The sequence below is a fragment of the Podarcis cretensis genome (genome assembly GCF_951804945.1).
Source record: "Podarcis cretensis genome assembly, chromosome: 13".
Lineage (NCBI taxonomy): Eukaryota > Metazoa > Chordata > Lepidosauria > Squamata > Lacertidae > Podarcis > Podarcis cretensis.
Window position 1 is genome coordinate 55,126,449 of NC_137182.1, and position 25,689 is coordinate 55,152,137.

Sequence of the window (25,689 nt, forward strand, 5' to 3'; positions counted from 1 at the left end):
GTTGTACATGGTCATAGCTGTCAACGTTTCCCTTTTTTTAAGGGAAATTCCCTTATTCCAAATAGGATTCCTCGCAAGAAAAGGGAAAAGCCGACAGCTATGTGTATGGTGTCTATGGTGTGTACTGTGTGTATTGTCTAAGGTAAATTGTGGTATAATAAAGGTTATATTTAAAAAAGAAAATTGAGTGGACGTTGCTAGGTTTTGCCTCTGCTTCCTCCCCGGACACCTGGGTCCCTTGTGCTTCTGTTTCCCTCCATCCAGCGTCCTCTGTGGCGGCATCGCTTGCCTCTTCCTCTTCTGCCACCGGAACATTCTCGACTTTCTCCAGAACCAGCTGAGAATCAAACGTTTTATGGCGAACAAGTAAGGATCTCCCCACACCCTCGCCCCGAATCCTTGTTTGCTGTTTGGGGCGGAGAGGGGTGGGTGAGTGAAGTCAGAGAAGAGGAAAGCGTTGCGCTGCGCAGAACGGTTCGGAGCTCAAGGAGTGGGGAGAAAACTTCATTCCTCCCCAATAAGACATAGGAAAAGGGCTCCCCCAGAATTACACTTTTCGGCAACCAGGGGGTGGGGTTTTGTGGGGTCAGAAGAAGCACGGCCGACGAAGTGGGCGTTACTTTCCAAGGTTGTTCCGAAGGATCAACACTGTACCTATGTACAGAAACTGGGTTTGTACAGTGGTGCCCCGCAAGACGAACGCCTCGCAAGACGGAAAACTCGCTAGACAAAAGAGTTTTCCGTTTTGGAGGTGCTTCGCAAAACGAATTTCCTATAAATGTCTTGCGAGTTCCTGCGGGGTTTTTTTTCCTCCCCCCCCCCTTTTTCTAAGCCGCTAAGCCGCTTATCCGCTAAGCCGATAAGCCGCTAAACCGCTAATAGCGCTAAGCCGCTAAGCCGCTAATGGGCTTGCTTCGCAAGACGAAAAAACCGCTAGACGAAGAGAATTGCGGAACGGATTCTTTTCGTCTTGCGAGGCACCACTGTCCTGAGATTGCACTGACACACTGCCCAGTGGTGTTCACAGAAAGGGGGAGGATGTTGGTTTCTGTTTTGCCACTCTGCAGCTGCTTGGAGTCACAGGACTCTGTTTACATTCCAGAGACCTTCCAGGCTGTTGGAAGTCTCACAGGAGACGAGAGACAGATGTGACGTTATTGGTTTCCTGTTCCTTTGTTCCTTTGTTGTTCAGTTGCTCTCTGCTTTCGTAGAGAGTGGATGTATTTTTCTTTGCTGTCTGCGTAGAAGATAATACAGTGGTGCCCCGCAAGACGAATGCCTCGCAAGACGAAAAACTCGCTAGACGAAAGAGTTTTCCGTCTTTTGAGGTGCTTCGCAAGACGAATTTCCCTATGGGCTTGCTTCGCAAGACGAAATGTCTTGTGAGTTCTTGCGAGTTTTTCCCCTTCCCCCCCCCTTTTTCTAAGCCACTAATAGCCGCTAAGCCGCTAAAAGCCGCTAATAGCGCTAATCCGCTAAGCCGCTAATAGCCGTGCTTCGCAAGACAAAAAAACCGCAAGACGAAGAGACTCGCGGAACGGATTAATTTTGTCTTGCGAGGCACCACTGTAAAACTCTTTAGCCTTGTAGCTCATACTACAGTGGTACCTTGGGTTACATACACTTCAGGTTACAGACTCCGCTAACCCAGAAATAGTGCTTCAGGTTAAGAACTTTGCTTCAGGATGAGAACAGAAATCGTGCTCCGGAGGCACGGTGGCAGCAGGAGGTCCCATTAGCGAAAGTGGTGCTTCAGGTTAAGAACAGTTTCAGCTTAAGTACAGACCTTTGGAACAAATTAAGTACTTAACCCGAGGTACCACTGTATCTCAAGGGACACGGGTGGCGCTGTGGGATAAACCACTGAGCCTGGGGCTTGCCAATCGATCAGAAGGTCGGCGGTTTGAATCCCCGCGACGGGGTGAGCTCCCGTTGCTCGTTCCCTGCTCCTGCCAACCTAGCAGTTCAAAAGCACGTCAAAGTGCAAGTAGATCAATAGGTACCGCTCCGGCGGGAAGGAAAACGGCGTTTCCGTGCGCAGCTCTGGTTCGCCAGAAGCGGCTTAGTCATGCTGGCCACATGACCCGGAAGCTGTACGCCGGCTCCCTCGGCCAATAAAGCGAGATGAGCGCCACAACCCTAGAGTCGGCCACGACTGGACCTAATGGTTAGAGGTCCCTTTACCTTTACCTTTACCTTTACCACTTTATCTCCTTCCGCATGCTGCTGGAAACTTTGCTGAATGGGGGAATGTGCCTTGGAGCCTCAGTAAAGGCTCAGGTCGTTAATTATTCGTCTGGAGGGTGATTCCGGAAGATGAGCTTTATCAGCTTGGTCGAGCAGAGATCTCGACAGTGGGGTCAGGGAAACTGGCGTAATATACAGTTAAATGTTCTGGGAGGGGGTCAGTTTGGATGGTATCTGTAGGTCCCTTCCAGGCCTGTGGTTCTGTATCCAGCAAGGTTCAGCATCTAGCAGAAGAAGCTGCTAAACCGATCAAACCAGGTTTTCTTTCTGCAAGATACAGTTGTACCTCGGGTTACACATGCTTCAGGTTTTTTCGGGTTACGGACGCCGCGAAACCCGGAAGCTTACTTCCGGGTTTCGGGAGTTGCAGAACCACCAAATCACAACCCGTGCATGCACAGGCACGGCACTGCGGGCTGCGGACACTGCGGGTTGCGAACGTGCCTCCTGCAGAGATCACGTTCGCAACCCGAGCGTCCACTGTACTTAACGTAAAGGTAAAGGGACCCCTGACCATTAGGTCCAGTCGCGGACGACTCTGGGGTTGCGGCGCTCATCTCGCTTTATTGGCCGAGGGAGTCGGCGTACAGCTTCCGGGTCATGTGGCCAGCAGGACTAAGCCGCTTCTGGCGAACCAGAGCAGTGCACGGAAACGCCGTTTACCTTCCCGCCGCAGCGGTACCTATTTATCTACTTGCACTGGTGTGCTTTCGAACTGCTAGGTTGGCAGGAGCAGGGACTGAGCAACGGGAACTCACCCCGTCGCGGGGATTCGAACCGCCAGCCTTCTGATCGGCAAGCCCTAGGCTCTGTGGTTTAACCCACAGTGCCACCAAATATTCTAAAGACCTTCATTCCAAGGAAACAGAACTCTGAGTCTGTATTGGGACCCCTGGAGTCTCTCACCACTCAGAGATTTTTTTGGGGGGGGAGTTCACACTAGGGATCACAGCCATCTGCATATATATATATATATATATATATATATATATATATATTTCCTGGGGGATGGGTGGGCGGCATAAAACACTGAAAGGGGGAGAAGGCAGAATTTGGATGCTGGGAAATTCAGGGCTGGTAAAATAAAATCCTTCAAGCAGCACGTGGTTAGTCTGCGGAACTCCCTGCCACAAGAGACAGTGAATACCAGTTATTGGAAACCACAGTGGCTCTTGTGTTCGACTCCTGCTTGCTGGGTTTCCCAAATCTGTGAGAACAGGATGCTGGACTTACAGTTTAATAATAAAAAAATCACGAATAGTGCCTCTGCTAATAGATTCCTGCATTGCAATGGGGTCAGACTAGATTAGTCTTGTGGTTCCTTCTAGGTCTACAGTTCTATGTACATTTCCCCTCATAACCCATGCTCTACAAATTCTAGATATTTAAAAAGAAAGCAGGGAATCTGGAGATAATAGGTTATTTGGGGGGGTGCCCCCTTCACCCTTTTAATGTCTGGTGTTTTATTATATTTTTCATATATTTTGTTAGAAGCCGACCAGAGTGGCTGGGGAAACCCAACCAGATGAGTGGATGATGATGATGATGATGATGATGATGATTCCTCTGTGGACCCCCTTGCCCGCCCCCCCCCCCGGAAGACAACATCTAAACAAAACCAACCCACATAGTGTCTCTTCTCTCTGCAGCAAAATCTTGTATGCTGGGTTCGTCTCCCTGCTGCTATCGAGTATCACATTCCCCCATGGTTCGGGGCAGTATATTGGCTCAAAAGTAAGTGTGCAAACTCTTGGGACAGAGGGATTGTACCCTCTCCTCTTTGCTCAGCTGTCTGATTTTATTTTATTTTATTATTTTATTAGATGTATCTAAGAATAATAAAAGGAACTCAAAGCAGTTCGGAAAATCGAAATGCAAGATTAAAAGCACAATAGTAATAACCAATTGTGGGTTGGGGGCATAGCTGTCAACCGTCCCTTATTTGGCGGGAAAGTCCCATATCCCAGCGCCGTGTCCCACTGCTGTCCCTTCTTGATGATGTCCCTTAAATTTCCCGGGTTTCAAAGGAAGCAGCTCCTCTCCCTCCCTCCCTCCCTGCCGGCCAGGGAGGAGGGAGGCTCCAACTGTGTTGCTTGGCTGCGTTGCTCACCCAATAAGGAGTCTGAGAACGACTGGGGGGCGGAGCTTGCATGCCTTGTGCCAATCAAATCGGCCGCCTTGCCTGGGGACTTGCCTTTGCTCAGCGCTTCCCAGCGGAGAGGGGACGGTGGTTTTCCTTGCTGCATCCCCTTTGCCGGGTTGCTGCGCTGTGGGAACCACCGCTTGAGGCTTCGTTTGGCTGCTGGCTGGGCTTTCTGCCTTTGGCTCGGAGGGGCTCAAAATTCAAACATATCTGTGCCTTGAAAATCCCTTATTTTCAAGGCTGCTGGTCCCTTATTTTCAAATCTGTAAGTTGACAGCTATGGTTGGGGGACTAGATTAGTGTTTGCGGTTCCATTTCTCAGCACCTTTTGGATGACGCCCTTCCAGCCATCTTTGACACAAGGGAAGAGCCTCGACGGTGCTCTTTTCGGTGCCTGCTAACAACACCTTGGAAGGGTTTTTCAATCATTGGAGGCTTTTTAAGCAGGCGTTGGACAGGGATTCTTCAGCCGCGACTTCTTCATTGCAGGGGGGTCAGGCTGGATGACCCTCGGGAACCCCCCTGCATCGAGTTTACTGCTCTTCTGCCTTGGCAAAGATTTGATGTTTTCATCCCCCCCTGAGTTTCTGAGTTTCTACTGAAATGAGGCTGCATTTTAATGTTGTATTTTAATCTTGTTTTTAAGTTGAATTTTAATCAATTGTTTTTATGCCTGGGGTTAGCCGCCTTGAGCCCGGTCTTGGCTGGGGAGGGCAGGGTATAAATAAAATTATTATTATTATAATTATTTCTTTTTCCTCTCTCAAGCTCTCCATGAAGCAACTTCTGGAGACCTTCTTCAACAACCTGACCTGGGGCCTGGAGGAGGCCCCTCTGGGCAGCAACAGCACCCTCCTGCCCCCCAACCAGACCCACGATTTCAGCTGGCTCCAGTGGACCCACCCAGCTCTCTCCTCCCTAGAGATGGTCTCCTTCTTTCTCATTGCTAAGGTGGGGGCTGGCAGGAGGGGGTGGACTGTTGGAAAGGGGCTGCCCCCCTTGGCAGAATCTCCTTTGCACATGCCATTCTGGAAGGGGGTTTTCGCCCACAAACAGTTAAGCCATGGGGAGTTTGTGTGTGCCTGTGTTAAATTACTGTAACAGCATCGGGAGGGGGTCAGTTTGGATGATATCCAGGTGTCCCTTATAGCCCTGTGAGTCTGTATTAAGGACCAGTGGCAGGTTTCGGGCCATGTGGGCAGTTCCTACACATAGGGCACCAAGCTGGGGTAAACAACAACAAGAATAACAACAATACCTATATGTATATGGGTACCTACTGAGGAGATAGGGACGTGGGTGGCACTGTGGTCTAAACCACAGAGCCTAGGACTTGCTGATCAGAAGGTCGGCGGTTTGAATCCCCGCGACAGGGTGAGCTCCCATTGCTCGGTCCCTGCTCCTGCCAACCTAGCAGTTCGAAAGCACGTCCAAGTAGATAAATAGGTACCGCTCCGGCGGGAAGGTAAACGGTGTTTCTGTGTGCTGCTCTGGTTCTCCAGAAGTGGCTTAGTCCTGCTGGCCACATGACCCGGAAGCTGTACGCCGGCTCCCTCAGCCAGTAAAGCGAGATGAGCGCCGCAACCCCAGAGTCGGCCACGACTGGACCTAATGGTCAGGGGTCCCTTTACCTTTACCTTACTGAGAAGATTCATACAAAAGCAACCGTACCAAAAGGAATTATTGTGAATGTAAAAAAATATTGGGGGGGGGAGCCAATTTTTGTGCTAACTCAAGGCGACATACAGTGGTGCCTCGCAAGACGAAAAGAATCCGTTCCGCGATTCTCTTCGTCTAGCGGTTTTTTCGTCTTGCGAAGCAAGCCCATTGACGGCTTAGCGGATTAGCGCTATTAGCGGTTTAGCGGCTTTTAGCGATCAGCTGTTAAACGGCTTATCTGCGGATCAGCTGATAAGCGGCTTAGCGGCTTAGGAAAAGGGGGGGAAAGGGGGGGAACCGCAGGAACTCGCAAGACATTTTTGTCTTGCGAAGCAAGCCCATAGGGAAATTCGTTTTGCGAAGCACCTCCAAAACTGAAAACCCTTTCGCCTAGCGGGTTTTCCGTCTTGCGAGGCGTTCGTCTTGCGGGGCACCACTGTATTACCAAAGTCCACCCCTGCAACGATGCTTAATATAAGGTTACCAGACATCCCCGTTTCCCGGGGAAAGTCCCCAGATTTACAAATCAGGCCCCATACAAAATCCATTGAAGTTGAAAAGTGTCCCCGGATTCATTGGGAAAAAAATAATCTGGTAAGTTTAGCTTAATATGTAGGACAGGGTGGTCCATGCATGCGGCTTCACAAATAACTTTTGTGTCACGTGTGGTTAATGAAAACGTGCACATTTGTCCGTGCGTTAAATTTGTTTAATAATTAAATCGATTGCGTGTTCAGTCGTATATACCGTATTTTTCGCTCTGTAAGACGCACCAGACCACAAGACGCACCTAGTTTTGGGAGGAGGAAAACAAGAAAAAAAATATTCTGAATCTCAGAAGCCAGAACAGCAAGAGGGATCGCTGCGCAGTGAAAGCAGCAATCCCTCTTGCTGTTCTGGCTTCTGGGATAGCTGCGCAGCCTGCATTCGCTCCATAAGACGCTCACACATTTCCCCTTACTTTTTAGGAGGGAAAAAGTGAGTCTTATAGAGCAAAAAATACGGTATTTCGTTAAATCTATTAATTGTGTGTTCAGGTGTATATATTAAATAAAATCCATCAATTGTATGTATTGCACAGTATGAAAAACACAGCAAACGCTTTAATTTCCGATACGGAAATTTAACTCGGAGTGTGGCCCGTGGGTTCTGTGTTCAAGTATTCCCGCGGCCCGCTCATTACAAAACATAGCTGTCAACTTTTCCCTTTTCTTGCGAGGAATCCTATTCAGAACAAGATAATTTCCCTTTAAAAAAGGAAAACGTTGACAACTATGGTACAGAACGTTGTGCCGCCCTGACCTAGTGGAAGAGGCCGCCGAACGGCTCAGACCAAGATAACAAACGGCCTTAGCTGGCCCGTTTTGTACTGCCATGTACATGTCCAAAGAGGTGGCTCTGTTGCCATGGAGAGAAATGGGTGAGTCTTTTCCTAACTCACCTGGTTGAAGGCTACGTCGTGACGCAGAGCTTTCCGGCTGATGATGGACACAATCCCAGGTGTGCCTTCCTGACGCAGCAACGTGGACCTCACTCTCCTTGACTCTCCTTCCTTGCCCAAACATCGTTCCGACGACCCTCTCACTGGTGCCCCCCTCTTCCTCAACAGTTCTTCATGGTGCTTTTGGCTACGACCATGGTCATCCCGGCGGGATTTTTCCTCCCTGTCTTCGTTTATGGTAAGAACCTCAGCCACCGCCCCTCGCCGCAGAGGCGTAGGAAGGTCAGGTGTTACCCAGTGAAGAAAATTTCTTGTCAAACCACCACCACCCCACATTGATATTGATATATATATATGTATGTATGTATTGCCTGCAAAAATAGTTTTATGTTACAGTGGTTCCTCGCAAGACGAAAAGAATCCGTTCCGCGAGTCTCTTCGTCTAGCGGTTTTTCGTCTTGCAAAGCAACCCTATTAGCGGATTAGCGCTATTAGCGGCTTAGCGGCTTAGAAAAAGGGGGGGAAAGCGGGAAAAAATCGCAAGACTCGCAAGACGTTTTTGTCTTGCGAAGCAAGCCCATGGGGAAATTCGTCTTGCGAAGCGCCTCTAAAACAGAAAACCCTTTCGTCTAGCGGGTTTTTCATCTTGCGAGGCATTCGTCTTGCGGGGCACCACTGTATTTCATATTTTCTTACAAAGGAATGTGGATTATGTGGCTCTGATAACAAGGAGGTGACTGTGGACAGATCCTTAAATCTACAGGATGGATTGTGTTGTGATTGTGTTTCACTGAATTGAAATTTCAGCCTTCACGACATATGAAAACAGCCAAGTACAGTGGAGCCCTGCAAGACAAACGCCTCGCAAGACGGGAAAACCGCTGGACGAAAGGGTTTTCCGTTTTGGAGGCGCTTCGCAAAACCAATTTCCCTATGGGCTTGCTTCGCAAGACGAAAATGTCTTGCGAGTTCCTGCGGGTTCACCCCCCCTTTCCCCCTTTTCCTAAGCCGCTAAGCCGCTTATCAGCTGATCCGCAGATAAGCCGCTTAACAGCTGATCGCTAAAAGCCGCTAATAGCGCTAATCCGCTAAGCCGTCAATGGGCTTGCTTCGCAAGACGAAAAAACCGCTAGACGAAGAGCCTCACGGAACGGATTAATTTCGTTTTGCGAGGCACCACTGTACAGTGGACACGCGGGTTGCAATTTAGTGCCTCTGTGCATGCGCAAAGCACGATTTGGCGTTTCAGCGCATGCGCGACCGCCGAAACCTGGAAGTAACCCGTTCCGGTACTTCCGGGTTTCGGCGGTCCGTAACCTGAAAAAACGCCTGAAGCGTCTGTAACCCGAGGTATGACTGTAAACAGTTATTTTTGTGGAGGAGGGTCAAGATATTAACCGATATGCATGAAATTTCTGATATAGCTATACAGTCATACCTTGGGTTAAAGTCGCTTTAGGTTGAGCGTTTTCAGGTTGCGCTCCACGGCGACCCAGAAGTAACGGAGTCCTATACTTCTGGGTTTCGCCGCTCGCGCATGCGCAGACGCTCAAAATGACCTCACGCGTATGTGCAGAAGCGACGAATTGCGACTCGCGTACGCACAGAGGAACAGACTCGGTTTGCGTTCTGTTCAGGATGTGAACGGGGCTCCGAAATGGATCCCGTTCGCATCCAGAGGTACCACTGTATAATCCCTAGTGTCGTAAGATAAGACCTTTGGAGCAGGCGTTTAAAAAAAAAAAAGTTTTTTTATGAACCGCCCTAGTAGGGCAGTAATTGTTCCTTTTTGACACCCCCCCTCCATGATGGATCCCGGGGCGCTTCGCCCCCCTTCCTACGCCCCTGCCTCCCCGCTCCTTTACCAGGGAACCCAGGTGTCCGGGCTGGACAGCTGGGACCCCTTTGGCCTAATGGCCTATGCTGACGTTGTTCTTATGTTCCAGCAGTGATCCTGTCCGCCTCTTCTGCCAACAGGAGCTGCCCTCGGCCGGCTGTACGGCGAAGTCATGGCCAAGATTTTTCCGGACGGCATCGTCTCCGAAGGGATCCACATGCGGATCGTGCCCGCTGGCTACGCCCTGGCAGGTGAGGCCCCGCTTGCTCTCCCACCGGCCCCTTCTGTCCTCTGCCGAGCTAGTGGCGGGCAGTTCCGCCGGCCCTGTGCTAGGAAATGTCTCTCCCTTGCAGGCGCGGCGGCGTACTCCGGGGCCGTGACCCAGACCCTCTCGACCGCCCTGTTGACCTTTGAGCTGACGGGCCAGATGTCCCACATCCTGCCGGTCTTGGTGGCCGTGCTGAGCGCCAACGCCATCAGCCAGCGCTCGCAGCCTTCCTTCTTCGATGGCATCATCAGCGTCAAGAAGCTTCCTTTCCTGCCCAAGCTGGCTGTGGGCAAGAGTGGGTAAGGACATAAATAGAGCCCGCTGGACCAGACCAATAGTCCAGCATTCTAGTCCATGTGAGTGTCTGGAAGCAGGTGTGGGGGACTCCTTGGTCCTGAATGGGGCAACTGTGCCCCCGAAGGACCAGGTGCGCAGCCTGGGAGTCATTCTGGACTCACCGCTGTCCGTGGAGGTGCAGGTCAGTTCCGTGTCCAGGGCAGCTGTCTGCCAGCTCCATCTGGTACGCAGGATGAGACCCTCCCTGCCCGCAGACTGTCTGGCCAGAGTGGCGCATGCTCTGGTTATCTCCCGCTTGGACTACTGCAATGTGCTCTACGTGGGGCTACCTTTAAAGGTGACCCAGAAACCGCAATTAATCCAGAATGCGGCAGCCAGACTGGGGACTGAGAGACCACGTAACACCAGTCCTGAAATACCTACATTGGCTCCCAGTGCGTTTCCGAGCACAATTCAAAGTGTTGGCGCTGAACATTAAAGCCTTAAACAGCCTGGGTCCTGTAGACCTGAAGGAGCATCTCCACCCCCATCGTTCTACCTGGACACTGAGGTGCAGCTCCGAGGGCCCACAGGGCACTAAAGGCTCAGAGCTTCAGAACCAGACCCACGTAGAGCGCATTGCAGTAGTCCAGCTTTGAGGAGCCTTGGAGAAGCAGAATGTGACTCAGAAAGTGGATGGAGGGGGGTTTTCCTTCACCCCGAACCCTCCAACCCACCTTTTCACTCCCTCCTTTTCTCCCCCAGAGGCCACGACATCTACGCCGAAGACTTTATGGTGACCGATCTCAAATACCTGTCCCAGGAGAGTAAATACAAAGACCTTCACAGGCTGCTCAGGCTCTCCACCCTCAAGCAGTTCCCCTTGGTGGACTCTCAAGGTAAACCGTCTCTCGTTCTTCAGTACCAGCTTTCCTTTAACAACAATCTGTGGAACTCCCTGCCACTTGACTCTTCGCTCGTACGCTTTCTGTCACCTGCGAAAAGCATTTTTTATTTAGACAAGACTGTGGACGTGTGTTTTGATCTGTTTTCGTTTCTTTTCTGATTTTTTAATCTTTCGAGTGTTTTTGTACAGCGGCACCTTGGTTCTCAAACTTAATCTATCCCGGAAGTCCGTTCCAAAACCAAAGCGTTCCAAAACTGAGGCGCGCTTTCCCACAGAAGATAATGCAAAACGGATTTATCCGTTCCAGACTTTTAAAAACAACCCCCAAAACAGCCATTTGACGTGAATTTTACTATCTAACGAAAGCAGTAATCAATGTACTGCAGTCACACAACCAATCAGTAGCTGAACTGGGTTCCACACAGTCACGAAAACGAAAACAAAAGAGCCTCATAAACTAAAAATGCAAAATAAATAGCAAAAAGAGACAGACCTCAGCGTAACACTCAAAACAGAAGTCTGGCACTCAAATCGGAGCACATTCGGCTTCCGAAAAAGTTCGCAAACGGGAACGCTTACTTCCAGGTTTGCAGTGTTTGAGTACCAAAGCGTTTGAGTGCCAAGGTACCAGTGGATTGTGCTTTTTACTGTTTTAGTATCTTTGCAAACCGCTTTGAGGCTTTCCCTACCCGATCAAGCAGTAAATACCGTATTTTTCGCCTTATAGGATGCACCGGCCCATAGGACGCACCTAGTTTTGGAGGGGGGAAATAAAGAAAAAAAAAATTATCCCCCCCCCGAGCTTCCCCCGACCCCAGCCCCCAGAACATGCAGCTCTCCGCAAGTCTTGAGAGACCGTCGCGATTTCCCGCCGGGCTCCCACTGCTTGCGGATATCAGCCTGAAGCCCAAACCAGGTTGAGGAACAGCAGAAAGGCGTGCTGCTTCTCCCCGCCGCCACCCTCCAAACCAGGTTGGGGAACCAAAGCCTGGGGCGCGCTGTGCAGCACGCCCCAGGCTTCAAGATGCAGGCTTCAAGATGGAAACTCCCGCGGGCTCCCAAGGCTTGCGGATAGCTTCCTGAAGCCTGGAGAGCAAGAGGGGTCGGTGCGCACCAACCCCTCTCACTCTCCAGGCTTCAGCGAAAACCTGCATTCGCCCCATAGAACGCACACACATTTCCCCTTCATTTTTGAAGGGGGAAAAGTGCGTTCTATAGGGCGAAAAATACGGTACATTTTACAGAACATATATACCGTATTTTTCGCCCTATAGGACACACTTTTTCCCCTCCAAAAATGAAGGGGAAATGTGTGTGCGTTCTATGGGGCGAATGCAGGCATTCGCTGAAGCCTAGAGAGTGAGAGGGGTCGGTGCACACCGACCCCTCTTGCTCTCCAGGCTTCGCGGACCTCTCCGCAAGCAGCGGAAGCCAGCGCTGGGCTCCCACGGCTTGCAGAGAGCTGCCTGTTTGGGGGCTGGGGCAGGGGAAGCTCGGGCCTCCCCCGCCCCAGCCCCGCGCCTGGGTGGGGGGAAATAATTTTTTTCCCTTTATTTCCCCCCAAAGAAACTAGGTGCGCCTTATGGGACGGTGCGTCCTATAGGGCGAAAAATACGGTAAGTATTTTTAATTTAATTCATAAAACTTACACACTGCTTGGTTGGTTGGTTGGTTTTTAAATCCCCCCAATAAACAGCAAATGTGCTGTTCAGCTGCTTCGAACTAGAACTCCCATGGGAGTTGTAGTACAGAACAGCTGGAGGGCGCCAGGCTGGAGGAGGCAAGTCCTTCGTTGTGAGGCCAGATCCCCTAACTGGGAGAAGAGGCCCCAAACCGCCCTTCTCTTTCTCTCCCCTCCTCAAAGAGTCTCGCGTCTTGTTGGGGTCCATTCGGAGGAAGCATCTCTCCAAGCTTCTGTCGGCCCACCTTGGCCCAGAGAAGAGATTCCAGTACATTCTCAGCCGGTCGGACCAGGCGGACCCAAACCAAGACGAACCGGGTAAGAGCTTCTGCCGGCTTGCATTAGGGAAGAGGGCAGAATAGGGTCCGGGATTCTTGAGCCGCATTGCAAGAGATCAGACGACCGTATTTTTTGCTCTATAAGACTCACTTTTTCCCTCCTAAAAAGTAAGGGGAAATGTCTGTGCGTCTTATGGAGTGAATGCAGGCTGCACAGTTATCCCAGAAGCCAGGACAGCAAGAGGGATCGCTGCTTTCACTGTGCAGCGATCCCTCTTGCTGTTCTGGCTTCTGAGATTCAGAATATTTTATTCTTATTTTCCTCCTCCAAAAGCTAGGTGCGTCTTGTGGTCTGGTGCGTCTTATAGAGTGAAAAATACGGTATTTTAAACTGTAGAACAGAAAATTTAATTTTAAAAATTATGTAAAAAATTAGGATAAAAAAATAAACTTCTCCAAAGTAAACCCCTTTCCTTGCTTCTTACGCAGACTCGCCCAAGGAAGCGGAGAATGGGCCGTGCGATGCCCAGGAAAGTTGGACGGAAGAGATTGTGGAGGGAGAGGAAGAGGAGGAGAAAAAGGTAGGAGGCAGCTGGACCTGTGGAGGCAGAGAGACCCCCCTTCCCCTGTTTAGCCTTGGCTTCGAATCATAGTTATAGAACTCTATGGAAGGGACCCCAGAGGTCATCCAGCCCAACCCACCGCAATGGCTTTTATGATTTCAGACCTCCAAGGCCGTTCCGACGAGCACCGATTCTCTCGCCCCGCGAGAAGAGCATGGGCAACATCGCCACATGGTACGTTATGCGCTGAGACGCCAGGGTGCTTGCGGCGGGGAGAGGGGGCCACAAGGAGGGCCAGGGAGGAGGCTGGGGGTCCAGGACTCCTGGGTCCCTTGAGCAGAGAGGTTAGTTCCTTGGGGCTGATGGGAGCTGTGGTTTACATCCTTTGCCCTTTAAAATGTTTTTTTTTTGGGGGGGCTATTGGGTTGTTTTTCTTTTTACAGTTGTAATAAATAAAAATCTGCCCTTATTCCCTTATGGGAGACACAAGAGCCCCTATAGAGTCCTTTGTAGGTTCTCCATCGGTCAGAGAAAATAACAGAGGCCAAGCAGAGAATATTGAGAAGCAAAGCAGCTAGTAAGCCTGATCTTTATTGAACTGTTGCAACAGGAGGAGGAGGACGCAGGAGGACCCCGAACAAAGGTGTGTCCGCCCTTATATAGACATTTTAAATTGCCCACCCTGGAGCCCAAGACCACCCCTAGAAACCTCAGACATACATCACAGAAGAGACAATCTACAACAGAAATCTGAGTGCGTTGTTTATCTCCTGTCTGGCAGGTCACCTGTTAATGGTCACTTGACTGGATACCCTGGGGAGCCTGGCCAGTCTTTTGTAATGACAAATACTTAGTTCCTGAACCAGGTCACAGGCTCACCCTATTCGTACACAGACAGACATACCCTTAAGACAGGATTTGTGAAGGAAAAGACAATGGGGAGGCTTTTCCATTTTTCTTCGACCTTGCAGGGAAATATTTGAGGTCAGTTTGGGAGGGACAAAATGGTTTCAGGACTTTTTCTGTGGGGTTTCAGACATGTGGTTTATATATGCAGTTATGAACAATATATATATATATATATATATATATATATATATATATATATATATGACCTCAAATTTTTTATTTCACAGTGTTAGGTATTTTGTGGTTCTATATCTTGGTTTTATTCTGAGAATTGCCCTGAGACCCCCGGGTATAGGGCAGTCTATATATTCAATAAAGAGGAGGAGGAGGAGGAGGAGGAGGAAGAGGAGATGGTCCTGCGTGCCTAGATCCTGGGTCTATTTATTTATTTACTTGTTTATATTTGTATACCAGCATCGCAGAGAAAATATCAAAGCACTTTACAGCAATAAAACCATAACCGAGCCGTTAAAAGAGTTGCAAACAGGTACAGTGGTGCCCGCAAGACGAATGCCTCGCAAGACGAAAGGGTTTTCCGTTTTTCGAGGCGCTTCGCAAGACGAATTTTTCTATGGGTTTGCTTTGCAAGACGAAAACGTCTTGCGAGTTTTTCCGTCTTTTTTTTTTCCTCCCCCCCCCTTTTTCTAAGCCGCTAAGCCACTTATCTGCTTATCCGCTAAGCTGATAAGCCGCTAAGCCGCTAATAGCGCTAATCCGCTAAGCCATCAATGGGCTTGCTTCGCAAGATGAAAAAACCGCTAGACGAAGAGAATCGCAGAACGGATTCTTTTCGTCTTGCGAGGCACCACTGTATCAGTTAAACCATTGCAGAAGTATTTACTTATATACTTCCTTGCATGGTAGAATTTATTTAGCACTTGACCGCAGAAACCCTCAAAGCAGTTTGCAACAGGAACAAACAAGAGGGTTGTTAATAATAATAACAATTAACGAAACGATTGAAAACACCAGCAATCTGCTCTGAGCACGGCAGCGTTTCAAATATCTGGGTAGGCTGCAGTCTTAACGGCCTACCTAAGGGCCAGTGGAAAATGGAAAAGTATTCAGCAGGCACTGAAGGCGCCTCCGGCCGAATCTCCAGTGGCGGAGAGTTCCGCCGGGCTAGGCCAGAAAAATAAGCTTGTTGTTGCACAACACGATGGTGTTGGCTTGTGGAACTCCTCGCCACATGGTGGCCGCTGTCTCGGAGGGCTTTTGGAAGTGGGACCCCAGATTTATTGCCTTTTACAGTCTATGGGGGGCTTCTGAGAATGAGCCAGCTGGGGGAAACGGGAATCTGGGCAAGATGGAGCCACGCTCAATCCATTCCCTGCCTCTTTTTATCCCCATGGCTGATGCAGGTTGAGGAATGGGAATGCCGGCAGCTCCAGGAAACCCTACGCCTGGCCGACGTGCCCATCGACCCGGCTCCTTATCGCCTCTTGGAGAAGGAAACGCTCTACCAGGTCAGTCCTCCAAGGCCCCTTCATGCTTCATTCCTTCAGGAAGTGAAGAAACAGGACCTTCTGGCCCACAAACTCACTTATCTCCCCAGGCCATATTCTTATTTCAATGGGAAATGGGGCGCATTGCAGAATGTCTGTTTTATATACATCATTTACACAATGGGCCCCAACTTCCGGGATTCTCCTGTCGGCCAATCAGGTTGCGGATTCACTTCCACCTGGAGCAGGATTGGGTGGCTCCTGTGGACCAATCAGACTGCTGCATTCTGGACCCTATTGTTCTAGGACCAATCAGACTGCTGCATTCTGAATCCTATTGTTCTAGGACCAATCAGACTGCTGCATTCTGGATCCTATTGTTCTAGGGCCAATCAGACTGCTGCATTCTGGATCCTATTGTTCTAGGGCCAATCAGACTGCTGCATTCTGAATCCTATTGTTCTAGGGCCAATCAGACTGCTGCATTCTGAATCCTATTGTTCTAGGGCCAATCAGACTGTTGCATTTTAGATCCTATTCAACTCAGTACATAAGACCTCAGGAGAGCGAGGAAAATTCACAGGGATGATTCACACCCTGGCCGGCACTTTCTTGATCTCCTGCCCTTGGGCAGAAGATATATAGAAGCATGATTAGTCGCACCAACCGGGTAAAGAACGGCTTCTTTTTTAAAGAAATAAATAAATAATATTTATTGCTTTTTAAAAAAGGAAAAAGAAAGAAAAAAGAGAAGAAGAAAAAAGGAACAAGAACAAGAAAAAATAAAACAATACAATACAATATACAAAACACAACCTCAACACCTCACCCAACATAATAAACAAAACAAAGCAAAAACAATTTAAAAACATACATCATTCCTTTTCCATATTCTAACTTTCATTCCCTTATATCATCGACCTCCTCTCACCTCCCTCTTTGTATTCCACTTCCATTAATTGTTTTAGCAATTCCTTTCCATCTTTCTCCATTTTCTATCATATAAATGTCTTAACATATTTTTAATCTTATTTCCATTAAAATTGGTATACTTATTTAAACTTAACTCCTTATAGCATTTCTACTAAGGCCGTAAAAATTCATTCCAACATTTTCCTGTCACACATTAATTTTACAATATTTCTATATATAGACTTTAAATCTTCCAATCTTCTTCCACCATCTCCTCTCCCCGGTCTCGGGGTCTGACAGACACTTCCGTCCACTCCATACAGTCCATCAACCTGGAGATCTTATGTCCGAAGGCTTCTATCCCTGGGCTGTTAGGCTGCTGAATGAAAAAATAACAACAGGGCAACTGACTTTCTGGTTTGGTGGGTGTGCATCAGTAAACGAGGGGAATTAAAACTAAGAGAGCTGAGTGGGGGGGTGCTTGAGTAATCTCACTGTATACAAGTTGAAAAGTAAAGGTAAAGGGACCCCTGACCATTAGGTCCAGTCGTGGCTGACTCTGGGGTTGCGGCACTCATCTCGCTTTACTGGCCGCGGGAGCCGGCGTACAGCTTCCGGGTCACGTGGCCAGCAGGACTAAGCCGCTTCTGGCGAACCAGAGCAGCGCATGGAAACGCCGTTTACCTTCCCGCCGGAGTGGTACCTATTTATCTACTTTCACTTTGAGGTGCTTTCGTACTGCTAGGTGGGCAGGAGCAGGGACTGAGGAACGGGAGCTCACCCCATCGTGGGGATTCGAACCGCCGACCTTCTGATCGACAAGCCCTAGGCTCTGTGGTTTAACCCACAGCGCCACCCACGTCCCTTCATACAAGTTGTACAAGCGACAATAAAAGTATTTCAATTTCAATATTTTTTGGCCCCTCCAGTGCTATGACCTCTTCAACCTCTTGGGTCTCCGCACGGCTTACGTGACCAACATGGGGCGCTTAGTTGGAGTGGTGAGTCTCAAGGAGGTAAGTGTCTGTCTGGGTTGGAGGGTTCGCAGCAATACCGGACAGAGGATCCCAGTTACGCTAGAGCAGGGGTCCCCAAACTAAGGCCCGAGGGACTTGTTTATCCGTCCCATGGCAATGCCCGCTGCCGCCGCCCGCTCTTGCCGGCGCTGCCCACTTCCGGCTTGGAGGAGCACCGGAAATAGCTTGTGCGCATGTGCATTATTTCCACATGCGCAAGCGTTATTTCTGATGCACCTCTGGGTCAGAGGTGGCCAGTGCACATGCGCACAAGCTATTTCCAGTGTTCCTCTGACCCGGAAGTACGCCAGAAATAGTGTGCGCGCACATGTATGGGCGTTCGGCGCTGGAGACACCGGCCCGAGGTGCGATTAAGTTTGCTGACCCCTGCGCTAGAGGGGCAAGGACAGACCAAAGTTTTCCTCAGTCTCTCGTAACACAGGAATCCATCCCACGAATCTGAGCATTGGGAGGTTCAGAGCAGGTGAAAGAAATTTCCCCCAAACATCTCTCCAGTGAAAACAGGGACGTTGTATTCTGCAATAATACTTTTTAATATTATTACCCTGCCCACCCAGCTGGGTTTCCCCAGCCACTCTGGGTGGCTTCCAACATATATAAAAACGTAATGATCAAACATTTTTTTATTTTTATTTTTAAATAATATTTATTAAAATTTTAAAGGTTACAGAAAGAAAAAGTAAAAATACCACATTAAACAAAAACAAAACAACATATCACAATATGAAAAAACAAAAAAAATCCATTAAACAAAAACAAAAAACAAAGAAAAATAGAACAAATCTTCTCATTACTTATCTTTCATTAGCTTATTTCCTTGACCTCCTCACACCTCCCTTTTTGTATTCTAAATCAAATATCCATTTCAGCAAATCCTTTCCCTCTTTTAAAATTTTAGTCCTGTAAATTATCTTAATATGATGTAACTTTACTTTTCCTCCTTTCAGCAATTAACAGTCAGTTATTCCCAAATCCTTTATATCATTCCTGCTAAAATCATATATTATTCCAACATCCTTCTAACAGTTATTAATTTTACAATGTTTCTGTAAATAGTCTTTAAATTTCTTCCAATCTTCTTCCACCGACTCTTCTCCCTGGTCTCGGATTCTGCCAGTCATTTCTGCCAGTTCCATGTAGTCCATCACCTTCATCTGCCACTCTTCCAGGGTGGGTAGATCTTGTGTCTTCCAGTACTTTGCAGTAAGTATTCTTGCTGCTGTTGTGGCATACATAAAGAAAGTTCTATCCTTCATTTTTTAAAAACCACCTTCAGATGTCTCTGGGGTTGGATCACTCCATACATACCCTCCAACAGTTCTCTGATTTAAACAGGGACACCCTCAGCCAGGCATAGGCAAACTCGGCCCGCCAGATGTTTTGGGACTACAACTAAGAGGGTCAGTGGTTATGGTTTTGATCTATGGGCTACTTTTAAAATGAGGCTGCATTTTAAATTGCATTTTAACCTGTATTTTTTTTTCCCCCTATTATGTTTTTATTGTAATTTTACTGGTGTTAGCTGCCCTGAGCCTGGCTCAGGGTGGGATATAAATAAAATTTATTATTATTATTAATGGGAGTTGTAGTCTCGAAACATCTGGAGAGCCGATGTTTGCCCTAAGGAGAAGCAGGGCGTTCCAGGTTCAGATCAGAAAGTGAGACGGCTTCTGTAAATCTGGAAAATAGGGGCACTTAGGGGGAGTGTCGTGTCAAGAGGGACGTGCAGAAATTAGCCCAACAGACCTGAATGCCAGAGATTCAGGACGGATGAAAACAGTGCAGTGTGGAACTGCGGAACTCCCTGCCATAAGGGTGGCCACTAACCTGAATGGCTTCAAAAGGGCAAATTCATGGAGGAGGCTATCTATCGATCTATTGTTAGGGAGGGCTGGGGGATGCCTCCCTTTCTGAAGCCCTCAGGTGCTGAGGTTTTTTTTGGGGGGGTCTTCTTGACTTCCTCTCTCGCTCTTTCCACAGCTCAAGGCCGCAGTCGAAGGGTGTGTCAAAGGCACATTTGCCAGCCAGGCCACCCACCGCCAGCGGCGGGATCCGCGCAGGCCTGATGACCAGGAGCAAAAACCATCTGGAGGGGATGAACCCAAGAGCCCCATGGCCTAGGGCCATTTCTTGAGGGTGCCAATGTGGACCTGTCTCGCCGCAGCCGCCATTTATTTAACTCTGCAAGCAGACAACAGATTTATTTCTGTTGTAAAATATATATATTCGCTTGCTTACGAGAAGAGGCCCTGCCAGTGTATGCCGTGGTTTCGTGGGGTTTTCAACCGTCCCGGCGGAAGGATCCCGGGAGTTGTAGTTCGGGAAGGTTTTTATTTTTACGTCGGAGATCCCTTAATCCCCTTTGGAAGAGGGAACAGCTGTTTTAAGCTCACTTGCGGCTAAAATGTGACCCCACCGAATTCTCTGGGATGAGACGAAACGTTCATAGCCGGCCGCTCTGGGCTGTGTTGCCGGAAACACAACGTGATACCTGCTTCTTTTGTGTTCAGTGGGTCTTACCGTCAGTTTCGGAAGGGACACCCACCCATCCCAGGCACAAGCTGAATACAGGATCAGGTCCCACCCTCCTGATCAGGTCCCACCCTCCTGAACCAGAGTGAAAAAGGATGTTTGCAGGGCATCCCCAAATATCATAAACGCTACTGTGAAAGGCAAGAGAATAATAGAGGTCTTTTTTTACAAAAACACAACCTCACACGTTTATTATTTTTCCGACACCGAAATAAAATTGAAATGAAATAAAGGAGAATAATCAATGTCATCCATGTCAGTCCATCGAATAAATAGATCCACCCAGGTTTACATATAAAACAGCAACAGGGGAGGTGAAGGGGGAGAGGCACGGCGCCCGCTGAGGATGACCTTCAAACCCCTCTTGACAAAGAGAACTGTAGCGTTGGGAGGGACCCCCAAAGGTCATCCATCCCAACCCCTGCGATGCAGGAGAAGGAGAGGGTCCGTCCTTCAGGACTTTGGGATCAGAAACCTTCCCGTCTCTCCAACGATCCAGCAGCTTGAAATCTGTCCTCCTTCGTCTCCTGGGTTCTTCGATGTCGGCGCAAGTGTCGGTGGGCGCAGGACTCCTGGGTTCTTCTCAGGAGCGGGGGGCAAAAGGGGGGTTCAGAAGGACACCCGGGTTCATTGGAGAGGGGAGAAGGTCCGGGGTGTGTTTCGAAGGGAGGGAGTCGCTGGGAGGGGCTGCAGGATCCATGAGGCGGGGGTCTCCTGGGGGGTGGGGAGAGAGGGAGGGCAAAAGGGGAGGTGGGCTGCCTGCCCGATTCAGGGGCATTTCCTCTCCACGCACTGTTTGCCCCCTTCCTCGTATTCCTGTTTGGAGATCCACATCTGCTGGAAGGTGCCCTGCGGACGAGAAGGAGAGGAAGGAGACGAGGAAACAAACCCAGGCGTCCGGGACTTCCCTCCCAGGCCCCCAACCCCAAACTCAGAGATCCCTGAGCTACACACACCAGCACCCAGTCCACATCTTGGCTCCCGGTTCCCTAGGCTGGATTAGACACTGAGCATAATAATAATAATAATAATAATAATAATAATAATAATAAATTTTATTTATACCCCGCCCTCAGGGCACTAACATCAATAAAATCACAGTAAAAACATAATAGGGGGGAACCAATTTAAAATACAGGTTAAAATGCAATTTAAAATGCAGCCCCTGTTTGGGTATCAAAGGAAGGGGGTGTTATGTATTCAGTGGGTCGATGTTTGCCTGAGCTTGAGTCTCTGGACTAAGGATTCTGAGCTCCTGATTCGATACACGTTGTCCAATCACATTTCAGGATTTGGGCCTCTGCCATTGGCCCTTGAACTCCCGAGTTGTGATTTGCAGTTTGGAACTTTAGGCAGCCAATCACGTCGGGAGTGGGAGTGGCCCAGGCTTTCGGAAATGTCCATGGACCATATCATGGGCGTAGCGTGTGGGGCAGCTGCCCCCTAACCTTAACCCTAACCCATGGACAATATGGTGCAGCTGAATCAGGTTCTCCCCCCACACACAAAGGCCCCACAATAGATGAAATGGGGGGGAAAGAGAGAGAGAGAGGAAGGAAGGAAGGAAGGAAGGAAGGAGAGAGAGAGAGAGAGAGAGAGAGAGAGAAGAAGGAAGGAAGTGGAAGGAAGGAAGGAAGGAAGGAAGGAAGGAAGGAAGGAAAAGAAAGAGAGAGAGAGAAAGAAAGAAAGAAAGAAAGAAAAAGAAAGAAAGAAAGAAAGAAAGAGGAAGGGAGGGAGGGAGGGAAGGAAGGAAGGAAGGAAAAGAGAGAGAGAGAGAGAGAGAAAGAAAGAAAGAAAGAAAGAAAGAAAGGAAGGAAGAAAAAGGAAGGAAGGAAGGAAGGAAGGAAGGAAGGGGAAGGAAGGAAGAAAGAAAGAAAGAAAAAGAAAGAAAGAAAGAAAGAAAGAAAGAAAAAGAAAGAAAGAAAGAAAGAAAGAGGAAGGAAGGAAGGAAGAAAAAGGAAGGGGAAGGAAGGAAGGAAGGAAGGAAGGAAGGCGAAGGAAGGAAAGAAAGAAAGAAAGAAAGAAAGAAAGAAAGAGGAAGGAAGAAAAAGGAAGGAAGGAAGGAAGGAAGGAAGGGGAAGGAAGGAAGGAAGGAAGGAAGGAAGGAAGGAAGGAAGGAAGGAAAGAAAGAAAGAAAGAAAGAAAGAAAGAAAGAAAGAAAGGAAAGAAAGAGGAAGGAAGGAAGAAAAAGGAAGGAAGGAAGGAAGGAAGGAAGGAAGGAAGGAAGGAAGGAAAAGGAAGGAAGGAAGGAAGGAAGGAAGGAAGGAAGGAAGGAAGGAAGGAAGGAAAGAAAGAAAGAAAGAAAGAGGAAGGAAGAAAAAGGAAGGAAGGAAGGAAGGAAGGAAGGAAGGAAGGAAAAGGAAAAGGAAAAGGAAAGAAGGAAGAAAGGGAAAGAAAGAAAGAAAGAAAGAAAGAAAGAAAGAAAGAAAGAAAGCAAAAGAAAGATAGTGATTAATGATATACAAAACTGTCGGTTTTGTTTCATTTCGAAAAATAAAATTTGATTCTACAGTCCATTGTTGTTTATATTCTGAATTATATATATATGGAGGCACCGAAATCTTTTCAGTGCTTAGGGCCTCTGAAGGTCCTCCAGAGAACCCAGGAGTCCTGGCTCCCAGCCTCCCTCCCCCTTTCCCCACCTCCTCTTCCTCCGACCCACGGCAGCCTCCAGGGCCCCAGACTCACGAGAGAAGCCAGGATGGAGCCCCCAATCCAAGGACTGAATCTCCTTTCCATGGTGCTGTTGCTGGCAATCAGCTTCAAGCGCATGCTCTACAGAATGCGGAGAGAGAGAAAAGAGGTGTTTGCATAATAATAATAATAATAATAATAATAATAATTTTTTATTTATACCCCGCCCATCTGGCTGGGCAGGTGTTAAAACAGGCTTGCCCTGCCCTCTGCAAACTAACCAGTGTTATAACAATACTAAGGTGCGCACACATAGCAGGCCACAGACAGCCGATCCTTCAAAACTAGGAAATATTCCGTGGAAAAAACCAGGCACTTTGTTTTAGTACGCGGAACAATCCTGAAGCCATCTTGGCTCTCTTAAGGACCCCAAATATTTCTCTTTCTCTCTTTCTCTCTCTCTAATTTTTATTAGATTTTCTGTTTTACAATTTAGAATGCTCATTTAAACATCCTTAAAATATAAACTTTAGAATAGCTTTGGAAGTGGATAGAGGCTGTATTTTCTATTACTGCATTTCCTAGTACTGGGGAACGATCAGGAGCTCACCAAGTTAGTGGCTAAATATCTCTGTTTGGTTTTTTGCCATTGAAATACACTGCAGACGTCTGACCTCCCTGGAGACCAAGAGATGTGACGATAGAGTTCTCTGCCTCCTTTTTTCTTTTAGCAAACGTTTTTTTTGCCATTGGGGAAGTGGTAATTCTGTATTGATTTGTTTTGGATGTTGTATGTGATACCAATAAAGGTTTTACGATACAATACGAGATGAGATTTCCGAGCAAAAGGCAATCGACACCATAGAGTCTCCCCTCTCAACCGAATGGGCCAGAACATCCCCCCCCCTCCCTGAACTTGGTTTAGGCTGGATGACCCTTTGGGTCTGTTATGTACTGAGTTGAATAGGATCAAAAATGCAGCAGTGTGATTGGTCCTAGAACAACAGTATTCAGAATGCAGCAGTCTGATTGGTCCTAGAACAATAGTGTCCAGAATGCAGCAGTCTGATTGGTCCACAGGAGCCACCCAATCCAGCTCCGGGTGGAAGTGAATCCGCAACCTGATTGGCCTACAGGAGAATCCCAGAATTAGCCAATCACGTGGGGCCCATTGTGTAAATAATGTATATAAAGCAGACATTCTGGAGGAACTTCCATTCCTCCTCAACGCTACGAGCTCAATAAAGAGCATGAAATCCACTCTCGACTCCAAGTATATTTCAGGGTCCCACCAGACTCCGCGGTTCTGTGACTCCATGTTGCCTGCTGAAGAGCCCTGTGTGACTCCAAAGACTGTGCAGTCTTACGCACAGAAACTCACCGGTGGCGTTTTCTGAGCGAGCTCCCGGTTGAGGCGGTCTGTGAAGCCTTGCAGTAAAGTGTTTCCCCCTGTGACGATGACACTCCCGTAGAGACCCTTCGGAAAAAGGATAGGTGTTATATTAGCAGCCGGGTTTTTTGGTGGGGAGGATCCACCTTCGAGTTCCTTTAACAGGGAGGAATCTTCCTTTTTGCAACCATCATGTTGTGGGTCTCCGGTCAACAACTCCCCTGCCATTTTCCCCACATTAACCCCCTAGAGCGGGGACCCCCCAAAGTGGGTCAAAACACCCCCTGGGGGGCAGTGGGATGACCTAGGGGGTGCCAAGAGGCAAAGGGGACTGGCAGGGGCCTTGCTACAGGTGTAAAAAGCTGTGACTGGAGGCAGCCCGCCCATTTTGTTGAATTAACTTAAATAGTTTTAATTGGATTTTGAATAAATGCGCAATTCATTCTTACCGTTTAGAATTTTATTGCTTCGTTTTCTTTGTGGGTCATGCAAAGCATTTTTTTTATTTATTTACTAAACGTCTCTTTCCATGCTAAGGGGAGAGGGGATATCTGAAAGGTCTAATAGCCTATATTTCCATGCTTCACTTCAGCATGTTTTGTGAATATAAATATCTGCTCGGGTTCCCTCACTGAAGAGTAGGTGCCCCAAACTTGAATCTCGGCACCCAGGAATTCTCCTTTCTATGTTTTCGGTTGGGACGCGGGTGGTGCTGTGGGTTAAACCACAGAGCCTAGGACTTGCCAATCAGAAGGTCGGTGGTTCGAATCCCCGTGATGGGGTGAGCTCCTGTTGCTGGGTCCCTGCTCCTGCCAACCTAGCAGTTCAAAAGCACGTCAAAGCGCAAGTAGATAAAGAGGTACCGCTCCGGCGGGAAGGTAAACGGCATTTCCGTGCGCTGCTCTGGTTCGCCAGAAGCGGATTAGTCATGCTGGCCACATGACCCGGAAGCTGCACGCCGGCTCCCTTGGCCAGTAAAGCGAGATGAGCGCCGCAACCCCAGAGTCGGCCACGACTGGACCTAACGGTCAGGGGTCCCTTTACTTAAATACTATACAGGATAGCTAGCAACTTGCTAGCTTAGTCATGCTGGCCACATGACCCGGAAGCTGGACGCCGGCTCCCTCGGCCAATAAAGCGAGATGAGCGCCGCAACCCCAGAGTCGGCCACAACTGGACCTAATGGTCAGGGGCTCCTTTACCCTTTACCTTTACCTATGTTTTTGGTTTTGTTTTGTTTTTGCAACAGCAAAATATACCGGAAGCGTTATGAACTGAAGCAAAAATAAAGGTGGTGGGCTGGTTTTGTGCATTCCCTGGCCAGCTCCCCTTTCCTCAGAAGCTCACAACTACTTGGCCCCAGACCGGAAACCCTAGCAGGGGGCAAGGTAAAAGGTAAAGGACCCCTGGACGGTTAAGTCCAGTCAAAGGCGACTATGGGGTTGCAGCGCTCATCTCGCTTTCAGGCCGAGGGAGCCGGCGTTTGTCCACAGACAGTTTTCCAGGTCATGTGGCCAGCAGGACTAAACC

General features: G+C 48.6%; 2 protein-coding genes across 3 annotated transcripts in view; one reads left to right on the top strand and one right to left on the bottom strand.

Moving 5' to 3' along the window:
- The window catches only part of LOC307202127 (chloride channel protein ClC-Kb-like), a 44,801-nt gene extending 24,657 nt beyond the window's left edge, over positions 1–20,144 (top strand). For both annotated transcript variants that reach the window (XM_079951821.1, XM_079951822.1), the window contains 13 exons: positions 265–366; positions 3,897–3,981; positions 5,159–5,341; positions 7,659–7,728; positions 9,468–9,578; positions 9,681–9,894; positions 10,637–10,770; positions 12,643–12,777; positions 13,227–13,318; positions 13,463–13,534; positions 15,571–15,675; positions 17,496–17,582; positions 19,584–20,144. In XM_079951821.1, coding sequence (XP_079807947.1) covers positions 265–366; positions 3,897–3,981; positions 5,159–5,341; positions 7,659–7,728; positions 9,468–9,578; positions 9,681–9,894; positions 10,637–10,770; positions 12,643–12,777; positions 13,227–13,318; positions 13,463–13,534; positions 15,571–15,675; positions 17,496–17,582; positions 19,584–19,724 — 1,531 coding nt within the window. In that variant the 3' untranslated portion in view covers positions 19,725–20,144. The remainder of the gene's footprint in view (positions 1–264; positions 367–3,896; positions 3,982–5,158; positions 5,342–7,658; positions 7,729–9,467; positions 9,579–9,680; positions 9,895–10,636; positions 10,771–12,642; positions 12,778–13,226; positions 13,319–13,462; positions 13,535–15,570; positions 15,676–17,495; positions 17,583–19,583) is intronic.
- A 138-nt stretch (positions 20,145–20,282) lies between these two features.
- The window catches only part of ACTL6B (actin like 6B), a 31,018-nt gene continuing 25,611 nt past the window's right edge, over positions 20,283–25,689 (bottom strand). Inside the window, exons 12-14 of the mRNA XM_079952243.1 lie at positions 24,151–24,246; positions 22,824–22,910; positions 20,283–20,984 (exon numbers count right to left, since the gene is read on the bottom strand). Of these exons, the coding sequence (XP_079808369.1) occupies positions 20,904–20,984; positions 22,824–22,910; positions 24,151–24,246 (264 nt within the window). The 3' untranslated portion in view covers positions 20,283–20,903. The remainder of the gene's footprint in view (positions 20,985–22,823; positions 22,911–24,150; positions 24,247–25,689) is intronic.